Source organism: Asterias rubens, chromosome 7 (assembly GCF_902459465.1).
Source record: "Asterias rubens chromosome 7, eAstRub1.3, whole genome shotgun sequence".
NCBI classification, from domain to species: domain Eukaryota; kingdom Metazoa; phylum Echinodermata; class Asteroidea; order Forcipulatida; family Asteriidae; genus Asterias; species Asterias rubens.
Window position 1 is genome coordinate 2,849,345 of NC_047068.1, and position 11,066 is coordinate 2,860,410.

Consider the following 11,066-nt stretch of genomic DNA (forward strand, 5'->3'; position numbering starts at 1 on the left):
AAATAGTTCACTTAGTCAATCACATCGCGGTCAACGGGAACAAGAACTATCAACCTCTGCACAGCTCTTCGGATGAGAGTGTAGTTCGCACTTCGGCATTGATCAGCCATATCTGGAGTTTTCAGCTTGACCTGCACATTCCTCACGTTACCAGCTTCATCCGGGTCTACCTCATCCACAATTCCCATTCTCCAATTCCCGCGAATAGCGTTACTGTCCTGTACCAGCACTACGTCGCCCTTCAGCATGCTCCTTCTCTGGTGATGCCATTTCTGCCTCACGATGAGAGATGGGAAGTAGTCTCTGGTCCACTTCATCCAGTATGCCTTGATGATGTTCTGCACGAATTCAAGTCGATGTCTAGGGTTGTTAGTTTCTCTCCATGGTCCGCTGGGTACTCTTCCTGTGGCTTGTCCAAGAAGGAGATTGTTCGGACAAAGACAAACTCCGTCTTCCGGATCAGTTGGATGTCATCCAATCGGCCTCTCGTTCACTAGGTTGGCTACTTCATAGAAAACGGTTTGTAGCTCATGAAACTGAAGAATCTGGTTCCCGATGGCATGGACTTGTAGAAATCCAGTCGAGCTGTAGTCAACTGCAAGATCTATGTGCACTGCTCGCGTAGTGAAACAGTTTAAGATAACGCCATACGCTTTGCCTCGAGCTCTCTTATTGACCTCTCCACGAGTTGTGAACGGCCCAAACAAATCTACTCCAACATAGCTCCAGGGTGGTGATGGCTTTAGTCGCGCCAACGGTAGATCTCCCATCTTCTGACCGACCATGTCCTTCTCTTGTCTTCTGCAAGGCACACAGTGGTGACGGATACTCTTCGCCATCTTGTATAGATTGATGATCCAAAATTTTGAACGAATCTTGGAGACTGTTGTCTGAACTCCTGGGTGGCCTCTATTATGTACATGTACAGCATACAGCTTGGAGAAAGGGTGACGATAGAGAAGGAGGGGAACTTCCTGTTTGTTGTAGCTGAAGTGTACGTATCTTCCTGCTCTGGCTCCCACAACAATGACGCCATCATCTCTGACCTGGGGGCACAGTTTGGCGTACATCTTATCAAAAGTCACTTTGTCGTCATTCAGTGTCTTCATTATCGGTTTCTGACACTCCTTGATCCAGAAAAGTTCTGCTCGCTGTATATCTTCTGCGGAAAGGACCTTGGTCGCACTGGAGAAGTTCTTGTTGTCGTAGATGGCAAGAATCCTGGCAGTTACCCTCAAGAGCTTGTTGTAGCTACTGTATCTACTGACATCAATTCTGTTGGCTAGTGTATCGGCTTCTCGTGCATCGGCAACCATTATAATCTTGGCCCGTTCTGGAAGGTTGCCTTCTGAGCAGCTTTGTTGGATTGGCCATTCTTCTATGGGTCGTTGCAGAAAAGTTGGCCCTCGCTGCCATGTGCTCTCGGGACCAATCTCATATGAAGTTTTTCCTCTTGTGATCAGGTCAGCAACGTTCAGTTCACCTTTACACCACCACCAATCCTCTGGTTCTGTCGCCTCTTGTATTTCGCCAATTCGGGTAGCGACGAACGTCTTAAACCCATAGCTCTGTTTCTGAATCATCGATCTCACAATCTCGCTGTCGACGATGTGAAACTCTCTGTCGAACTGTAATCGCATTTCTTTCTTGATGAAGCATGTGAGTCGTTTGTTGAGGACAGCTCCACTCAGTTCTAGTCTAACAAAGCTGGCTACTTCGATGGGCGCAATGCGGCTCTTGCTTGCTACTAAATTTGATACGTATCTGCCATCATTCAGCATCCAGCGAATGTAGGCTACCGTCCCAAATGCTTGTTCAGAACCATCGGAAAAAACAATCAGGGTTGGCTTTGTCTGTGAGTCGACTCCTTCTGGTTTGATGCATCGTTGGAATGTAATATCAGCAAACTCAAACAGCTCCTTAAAGAACTCGATCCAGTCTTTCCTCATGTTTTCGGGCATCGGATCATCCCAGTCAAGTTTTATCCCCCACATCTTCCTTAGTAGTATTTTCGCCTTGATGGTGAAGGGTGCGACCAATCCCAGTGGATCATATATTCCTTTGACCTGGCTCAGGCACATTCTCTTGGTGAGTACGGATGGTATTTCTGAAGGGATTTGATCGCCTCTCAGGTCAGGGCCTTGTCTCATCTTTTTTTTTTTTGTGCGAAATTGATCCGTGTGATGAAGTGGAAAACATCTCTCTTTGGGTTCCATGAAATGCCAAGAACCTTCTCACTGTTTTCCTTGCTAGGCCATTCTTCATCATCTTTGTCGAGTCCTCCAGAGAACACCCATTTGTTTAGGAAGAAATTTCCTGGCTTGATCAGTTGGTCAATCTCTTGTGCATGGATCCGGGCTTTGTTTAGTGTTGGCACAGACTCGAGGATATCATCAACGTAAACATTCTGCTGGATCGTGCTTGCGGCTTCGGGGAATTTGTCTTTGCCAAGCTCAGCAGTCTTCTTCAGTGCCACAGTGGCGATGGTGGCTGATGGCCGGTCGCCCATGTTGACAACTTTCATGCAGTATGTCTTTGGATCCTCGCCGGTCCGCATTCCTCTCCAGAGAAATCTGTGGCAGTGTTGGTCCTTCAATGTGGTAAAGACGCTGTGATACATCTTGCGGATATCACCAACCAAAGCTACCTCGTTCTCTCGAAATCGAAGGAGTACTCCCAGGAGAGAGTTCATCATGTCTGGACCTTTAGCCCAGTAGTCGTTGAGGATATGTCCTTTGTTGTTGGCACTGCTATTGAATACAATCCTGACTGGGGTGCTCTTGCTGTCTGGCTTCAGGACTTCGTGATGGGCTATGTAGTGGATCGGTCCCTTATACGAAGCCATTTCTTCCTTGGGGATTGCTCGGGCGACGCCTCGATCTATCATGTCTTTCATCTGTGCGTCGTACACTTGCGCCTTGGTGGGGTCACGCTCCAGCCGTCGCTCTAGGGCTCTCAGCGTGGCAAATGCAACGTGTCTGTTGTCTGGTAGATTAGCAGGATCCTTAATCCAGGGATAAGCTGCTTCCCAATGAGATCCTTGAAAGACGAGATTCTGATCAATTAGTGCAAGTTCACGCTCTTCCTTCAAAGTGTAGTCTTTGGACCCGATGGGACATTTACCACATCTACAGTTCCCACATCTTGGGTTACACTCCACTCCCATGCTCTCCAACGTCATGAATTGGTCTAGGCTGCAAGTGGACACATAGTGGATCATTGCTGTAGCGGCAAGGATTCGTCTGGTTCTCTCAGTAATGGCTGGATGAGTGCCTCCCAAACATCTACCGAATCTATTCTCCAGGACAAGCAAGTGGTCTACAGCTTGTAGTCTTATTGGGTGGTACCCTGCATATTCAAACCCGATGAGGAGGTCTACTTGGCCCCTGGGGCGCTCAATCTGCTCCCGGCTTACGCCCATGAAGAGTCCCACAACACTGTGTGTTGATATTCTCTATGTCTGCAGTGATGCGGTCAATCCTGTAGGCTAAGATGTGCACAATGTAGCCCTGTCTGTCAGTAAGAGGCACAGAGTAACGGAAACGGTCAATCTCTTCTGTCACTCCGCCCACCTTTGTTATAGACACCTTGATGGGGGTACCTCTCAAGCCTGCTGCTTTAGCTGACGTGATGGTGACAAGGGAAGATGTAGCGCAACCATCCCATAGCACGTTCATGTGGGTTGGGCCAACCTTGATCTTCATCAATTGCAGGAGACATGCGTCATTGGATCTTGATGTTGCCACAGTGTGGTTATTGACTGTGGAGGTTTGGGTCTGTTCGGCAACTTGCTGGCTGTTGTGCAGTGTTGGATGGTGAGTGCGAGTACAATTGATGACATTACACTTCTTCTTCTTTCTGCAATCCGTTATTCTGTGTCCACGATTCAGACAACAGTAACATGCTCCCTTTTCTCTCACGATCTGCGCTCTTTCTGGAACTGATTTGCCCATGAATATTCGGTGTTGCGTGGTTACCATCAATGTGAAGGAGACACTTCTTAATTACATCTCGCTTTGTGGCCTCATGTTTCTCCTTGACGTCTGTGGTCTTCACTGTTGCTCTTGGAGAGCTGCTATGAGTAGCGAGACTTCTAATATCAGACAACTCGTACTCGACACTCTTCTTTTCCTTTACTAAGAATTGAAGAAGAGCTGGAAACCTGTCGGAGCGATCCACTTCGGATTTGTCGTCATAAAGGGAGCTGGACCACTCTCTTCTCACTATGGGGGGTAGTCTCCGCTCTATATCTCCAACTACTCTAGTATTGGAAATCTCTCTCTCCATTCCAACCTTTGTGAGATCGTTGTAACTTCTCTCAAAAACGTCGACTAATTCCACAAACCGCCTGTCGTCTCCATCCCTAACTGGCTTTATTTTCTTGAAATCTCGCATAATGGAGTCCGCCATCTTGATGGGATCCCCATACCGCTCATCCAACCTCGTCCAAATTTCGTTGACATCATCGTCAATAGCGCCAATCACTTGGAGCGGCTTCTCACCCAAAGACCTGCGCAGAACAAAAGCAGACTGATCTACTGTGGTCTCAGGTTGGATGAATTTTTTGAAATCTGAACGAAATCTTGGGTAATTTCTGACGTCACCATCGAAGACTGGTAGACGCATCTTCTCTATATGGAACCCACTTGTTGATTTCTTCCCATGATGAGCTGGGGATGAAGAAGATCCATGACAATCTAGGAGTTTGCCGATTGCTTCACTTACTTTGTAGTAGGATTCACGAATTGGTAGAAGCCATGTATTTTCACTTTCAAACTCGTCCGCTGGTAACATCATGACGTACTGCATGTGAGCTGCTTTGGTATCTTCCATTAATTGCTTAAACTCTATCTTCCCAGTCTTCACTGCATCAACTGACTCGTTCTCGATGTATGACGTAATACCCTTACAAAGTTGACGAAGATCCGCCTCGTGAACGTCTCTTAGATTTCTCGCCTTGTGCAGTGACATTTGCTTAGCCTCGCTCTCAAGTTGTGTCTGTTCTAGTTTGGAGGCATCTGTCTCATCTTTCTGGGCGTGGATCTTGTAGTGCATAATCATCTCTCTGATCTCATCGTATCTCTCTTCTATGTTCGAAATCCTCATCTTCTTCACCGTCAGTGTGCAGAATGAAATCTTCATGCTTGGCGTAGACAGTGTCACATGCCGACTTCAAATCCGATGCCAACATGTTGACATACTCTAGGGGCTTTCTCTGCGTGATTGCGGTGTCAATGGAATGACATATTCTAGTGAATCGTCCCTTCGCAAGACCTCTCATCTTCTTCGTCTTAGCACTGGCCATGTCGAAAGATGAAGACTTGTATGGTTTCTTCCCATCTAGCCCGGGGTTAGTTAAATTGAAACGGTCTCACCTGGTTACTCTCTTTCTCTTGCCTCAGCAAATCATCAGGGGGTGAAGCTACTGTCTGGCTGCACCCAGTGGCAAGTATTTCGAATGTAAGATTCTGCGTGCGTCACTCTTGAACTTCAAACGTTTTCAAACACCTTTATTGTAATTCTCAGGAGACATTACATCACTGTTCAGCGGTTCGAAATCTACATGTATGAAAAAATACAATGTCTAAGTATAAACCTTAATCAATTCTTAATGAAACTTAGTGAAACTTAAATCAAACTGCTCCTTTAAATAAACCCCTTTAATGAAAAGTCTAACAGCAAATCCACAGTGAAAATTCCTTTGTAAATGCATATCAATTAGCAATCCAAAATAGTCCTTTAATTATCTCTGCTGCTCTTCTCTCAGATTATACTTAACAAACTAACAATCCAGCTTTAATATAAAAGAAAACAAAATTAACTTACACTGTTCTGCATCCAATAAAAGGCAATAATCACAGGAATCTTTATGAGCACTTGTAAATAACTTCTTGTAGTATCAAATGTATGGTTAGAACAAAGATGATGTGGCAAACTATAGTAGTACCTAGGTTATTCAGTGTAAACATGCCATGTGAAACAATAAACAACTATTGAACTTAAGAAAGCTAATCTCAACAATTGAGGGCGGTATACAAATAAACCATAGTTAAGGAAACAAAGAAGCAAAGTAAGATGATGCAATCTTACAGATGTCAATGTTGTCATGTTTACATTTGACATTTTCAAAATGATCGGGGATTCGGTCATTTATGAATGAGATTTTTCCTAGCTTTTTCTATGGATCGGATTTGGTCAAGCGGTAGATTTCTCGACATCAGATTCGGAGGTCCCCCGATCGAATCCTAGAACATGATGTCAATATTCTGTTTACATCTGACAATTTAAATATTGATAGAGAATGCATGTCTGTAATATTTTCCCACGTTTTTCTGTGGATCGGATTTGTCAAGCGGTAGATTTCTCGACTTTCGAATCGGAGGTCCCCAGTTCGAATCCTGGGCAATGATGTCAATGTTGTTTTGTTTCGGTTGACATTTTCAAAATGATACGGGATGCGACTATTCATAACTGAGATTTTTTTTATGTTTTTCTGTGGATCGAATTGGTCTGGCGGTAGAATTCTCGACTTCAGAATCGGAGTTCCCCAGTTCGAAACCTGGGCAGTGATATCAATGTTGTTTTATTTCGGGTGACATTTTCAAAATGATAGGGGATTCGGGTATTTATGAATGAGATTTTTCCTAGATGTCTCTATGGATCGGATAGGTTAAGCGGTAGATTTCTCGACTTTCGAATCGGAGGTCCCCAGTTCGAATCCTGGGCAATAATGTCAATGTTGTTTTGTTTCGGTTTACATTTTCAAAATGATAGGGGATGCGACTATTTATGAATGAGATTTTTCCCAGGTTTTTCTGTGGATCGGATTGGTCTAGCGGTAAAATTCTCGACTTCAGAATCGGAGTTCACCAGTTCGAATCCTGGGCATTGATATCAGTGTTGTTTTATTTCGGTTGACATTTTCAAAATGATAGGGGATTCGGGTATTTATGAATGAGATTTTTCCTAGGTTTTTCTGTGGATCGGATTGGTCTAGCGGTAGATTTCTCGACTTTAGAATCGGAGGTCCCCAGTTCGAATCCAGGGATATGATACCAATGTTGTTTGGTTTCGGGTGACATTTTCAAAATGATAGGAGATGCGGATATTTATTAATGAGATTTTTCCTAGGTTTTTCTGTGGATCGGATTGGTCAAGCGGTAGATTTCTCGACTTTCGAATCGGAGGTCCCCAGTTCGAATCCTGGGCAATGATGTCAATGTTGTTTTGTTCGGTTGACATTTTCGAAATGATACGGGATGCGACTATTTATCAATGAGGTTTTTTCTATGTTTTTCTGTGGATCGAATTGGTCTAGCGGTAGAATTCTCGACTTCCGAATCGGAGTTCCCCAGTTCGAAACCTGGGCATTGATATCAATGTTGTTTTATTTCGGTTGACATTTTCAAAATGATAGGGGATTCGGATATTTATGAATGAGATTTTTCCTAGATGTCTCTGTGGATCGGATAGGTTAAGCGGTTGATTTCTTGACTTTCGAATCGGAGGTCCCCAGTTCGAATCCTGGGCAATAATGTCAATGTTGTTTTGTTTCGGTTTACATTTTCAAAATGATAGGGGATGCGACTATTTATGAATGAGATTTTTCCCAGGTTTTTCTATGGATCGGATTGGTCTAGCGGTAGAATTCTCGACTTCAGAATCGGACTTCACCAGTTCGAGTCCTGGGCATTGATATCAGTGTTGTTTTATTTCGGTTGACATTTTCAAAATGATAGGGGATTCGGGTATTTATGAAATAGATTTTTCCTAGGTTTTTCTGTGGATCGGAGTGGTCAAGCGGTAGATTTCTCGACTTTAGAATCGGAGGTCCCCAGTTCGAATCCTCGGCAGTGATGTCCATGTTGTTTTGTTTACATTTGACATTTTCAAAATGATAGGAGATGCGGATATTTATGAATGAGATTTTTCCTAGCTTTTTCTGGTAATCGGATTGGTCAAGTGGTAGATTTCTCGACTTCAGAATCGGAGGTCCCCAGTTCGAATCCTGGGCATTGATGTCAATGTTGTTTTGTTTACATTTGACATTTTCAAAATAATAGGAGATGCGGATAATTATGAATAAGAATTTTCCTAGGTTTTTCTGTGGATCGGATTGGTCAAGTGGTAGATTTCTCGACTTAGGAATCGCAGGTCCCCAGTTCGAATCCTAGAACATGATGTCAATATTTTTTTTACATCTGACAATTTAAATATTGATAGAGAATGCATATCTGTAATATTTTCCCACTTTTGTCTGTGGATCGGATTGGTCAAGCGGTAGATTTCTCGACTTTCGAATCGGAGGTCCCCAGTTCGAATCCTGGGCAATGATGTCAATGTTGTTTTGTTTCGGTTGACATTTTCAAAATGATACGGGATGCGACTATTTATCAATGAGGTTTTTTCTATGTTTTTCTGTGGATCGAATTGGTCTAGCGGTAGAATTCTCGACTTCAGAATCGGAGTTCGAATCCTGGGCATTGATATCAGTGTTGTTTTATTTCGGTTGACATTTTCAAAATGATAGGGGATTCGGGTATTTATGAATGAGATTTGTCCTAGGTTTTTCTGTGGATCGGATTGGTCTAGCGGTAGATTTCTCGACTTTAGAATCGAACGTCCCCAGTTCGAATCCTCGGCAGTGATATCCATGTTGTTTTGTTTACATTTGACATTTTCAAAATGATAGGAGATGCGGATATTTATGAATGAGATTTTTCCTAGCTTTTTCTGGTAATCGGATTGGTCAAGTGGTAGATTTCTCGACTTCAGAATCGGAGGTCCCCAGTTCGAATCCTGGGCATTGATGTCAATGTTGTTTTGTTTACATTTGACATTTTCAAAATAATAGGAGATGCGGATAATTATGAATAAGAATTTTCCTAGGTTTTTCTGTGGATCGGATTGGTCAAGTGGTAGATTTCTCGACTTAGGAATCGCAGGTCCCCAGTTCGAATCCTAGAACATGATGTCAATATTTTTTTTACATCTGACAATTTAAATATTGATAGAGAATGGATATCTGTAATATTTTCCCACGTTTGTCTGTGGATCGGATTGGTCAAGCGGTAGATTTCTCGACTTTCGAATCGGAGGTCCCCAGTTCGAATCCTGGGCAATGATGTCAATGTTGTTTTGTTTCGGTTGACATTTTCAAAATGATACGGGATGCGACTATTTATCAATGAGGTTTTTTCTATGTTTTTCTGTGGATCGAATTGGTCTAGCGGTAGAATTCTCGACTTCAGAATCGGAGTTCGAATCCTGGGCATTGATATCAGTGTTGTTTTATTTCGGTTGACATTTTCAAAATGATAGGGGATTCGGGTATTTATGAATGAGATTTGTCCTAGGTTTTTCTGTGGATCGGATTGGTCTAGCGGTAGATTTCTCGACTTTAGAATCGAACGTCCCCAGTTCGAATCCTCGGCAGTGATATCCATGTTGTTTTGTTTACATTTGACATTTTCAAAATGATAGGAGATGCGGGGATTTATAAATGATTTTTTCCTAGGTTTTTCTGTGGATCGGATTGGTCAAGCGGTAGATTCTTGACATCAGGATCGGAGGTCCCCAGTTCGAATCCTGGGCATTGATGTCAATGTTGTTTTGTTTACATTTGACATTTTCAAAATGATAGAGGATGCCGATATATATAAATGAGAATTTTCTAGGTTTTTCTGTGGATCGGATTGGTCAAGTGGTAGATTTCTCAACTTCAGAATCGGAGGTCCCCAGTTCGAATCCTGGGCATTGATGTCAATGTTGTTTTGTTTACATTTGACATTTTCAAAATAATAGGAGATGCGGATATTTATAAATAAGATTTTTCCTATGTTTTTCTGTGGATCGGATTGGTCAAGCGGTAGATTTCTCGACATCAGAATCGGAGGTCCCCAGTTCGAATCCTGGGCATTGATGTCAATGTTGTTTTGTTTACATTTGACATTTTCAAAATGATAGAGATTGCCGGCTTATTTAATGAATGAGAATTTTTTCTATGTTGTTCTGTTGATCGGATTGGTCCTAGCTGGTAGATTTCTCGAACTTCAGAATCGGAGGTCTCCCAGTTTCGAATCCTGGAGCATTGCTATCCATGTTTGTTTTCGTTTCATTTGAATTTTCAAATAATACGACCGATTCGGATATTTATGCAACAGATGTTTCCCAATGCTTTTTCTGTGGATCGGATAGGTTCCAGCGGTAGATTTCTTCGACTTCGAATCGGAGGTCCCCACCTTCGAATCCTGGGCAATTGATGTCAATGTTGTTTGTTTACAGGTTTAACATTTCAAAATGATAGGAGTTGCGGACTCTTTATGAATGAAGATTTTTTCCTAGGTTTTTTTTTGGATCGGATTGGTCAAGTGGTAGATTTCTCGACTTAAGAATCGGACTTCACCAGTTCGAGTCCTAGAACATGATGTCAATTTTTTTTTTTACGTCTGACAATTTAAATATTGATAGAGAATGCATATCTGTAATATTTTCCTACGTTTTTCTGTGGATCGGATTGGTCAAGCGGTAGATTTCTCGACATCAGAATCGGAGGTACCCAGTTCGAATCCTGGGCAATGATGTCAATGTTGTTTTGTTTCGGTTGACATTTTCAAAATGATACGGGATGCGACTATTTATCAATGAGGTTTTTTCTATGTTTTTCTGTGGATCGAATTGGTCTAGCGGTAGAATTCTCGACTTCAGAATCGGAGTTCCCCAGTTCGAAACCTGGACATTGATATCAATGTTGTTTTGTTTACATTTGACATTTTCAACATGAAAGGGGATGCCGATATTTATGAAATGAGAATTTTCCTAGGTTTTTCTGTGGATCGGATTGGTCAAGTGGTAGATTTCTCGACATTAGAATCGGAGGTCCCCAGTTCGAATCCTGGGCATTGATGTCAATGTTGTTTTGTTTACATTTGACACTTTCAAAATGATAGGAGATGCGGATATTTATGAATGAGATTTTTCCTAGCTTTTTCTGTGGATCGGATTGGTCAAGTGGTAGATTTCTCGACTTCAGAATTGGAGGTCCCCAGTTCGAATCCTGGCAATGA

General features: G+C 42.6%; 2 protein-coding genes across 2 annotated transcripts; both read right to left on the minus strand.

Moving 5' to 3' along the window:
• Nucleotides 1-470: 470 nt before the first annotated feature.
• LOC117292341 lies at nt 471-2,150 on the minus strand. Its single transcript, XM_033774365.1, has one exon. The coding sequence runs from the start codon at nt 2,148-2,150 to the stop codon at nt 471-473; it is 1,680 nt and encodes a 559-aa protein (XP_033630256.1).
• On the minus strand, nt 2,147-3,421 carry LOC117292342. Its single transcript, XM_033774366.1, has one exon. The coding sequence runs from the start codon at nt 3,419-3,421 to the stop codon at nt 2,147-2,149; it is 1,275 nt and encodes a 424-aa protein (XP_033630257.1).
• Between the last annotated feature and the right edge of the window lie 7,645 nt (nt 3,422-11,066).

What these genes read in the sequence shown, in the direction of transcription:
- LOC117292341 (XM_033774365.1), bottom strand. Translation starts at nt 2,150, where the DNA reads ATGAGACAAGGCCCTGACCTGAGAGGCGATCAAATCCCTTCAGAAATA.
- LOC117292342 (XM_033774366.1), bottom strand. Translation starts at nt 3,421, where the DNA reads ATGGGCGTAAGCCGGGAGCAGATTGAGCGCCCCAGGGGCCAAGTAGAC.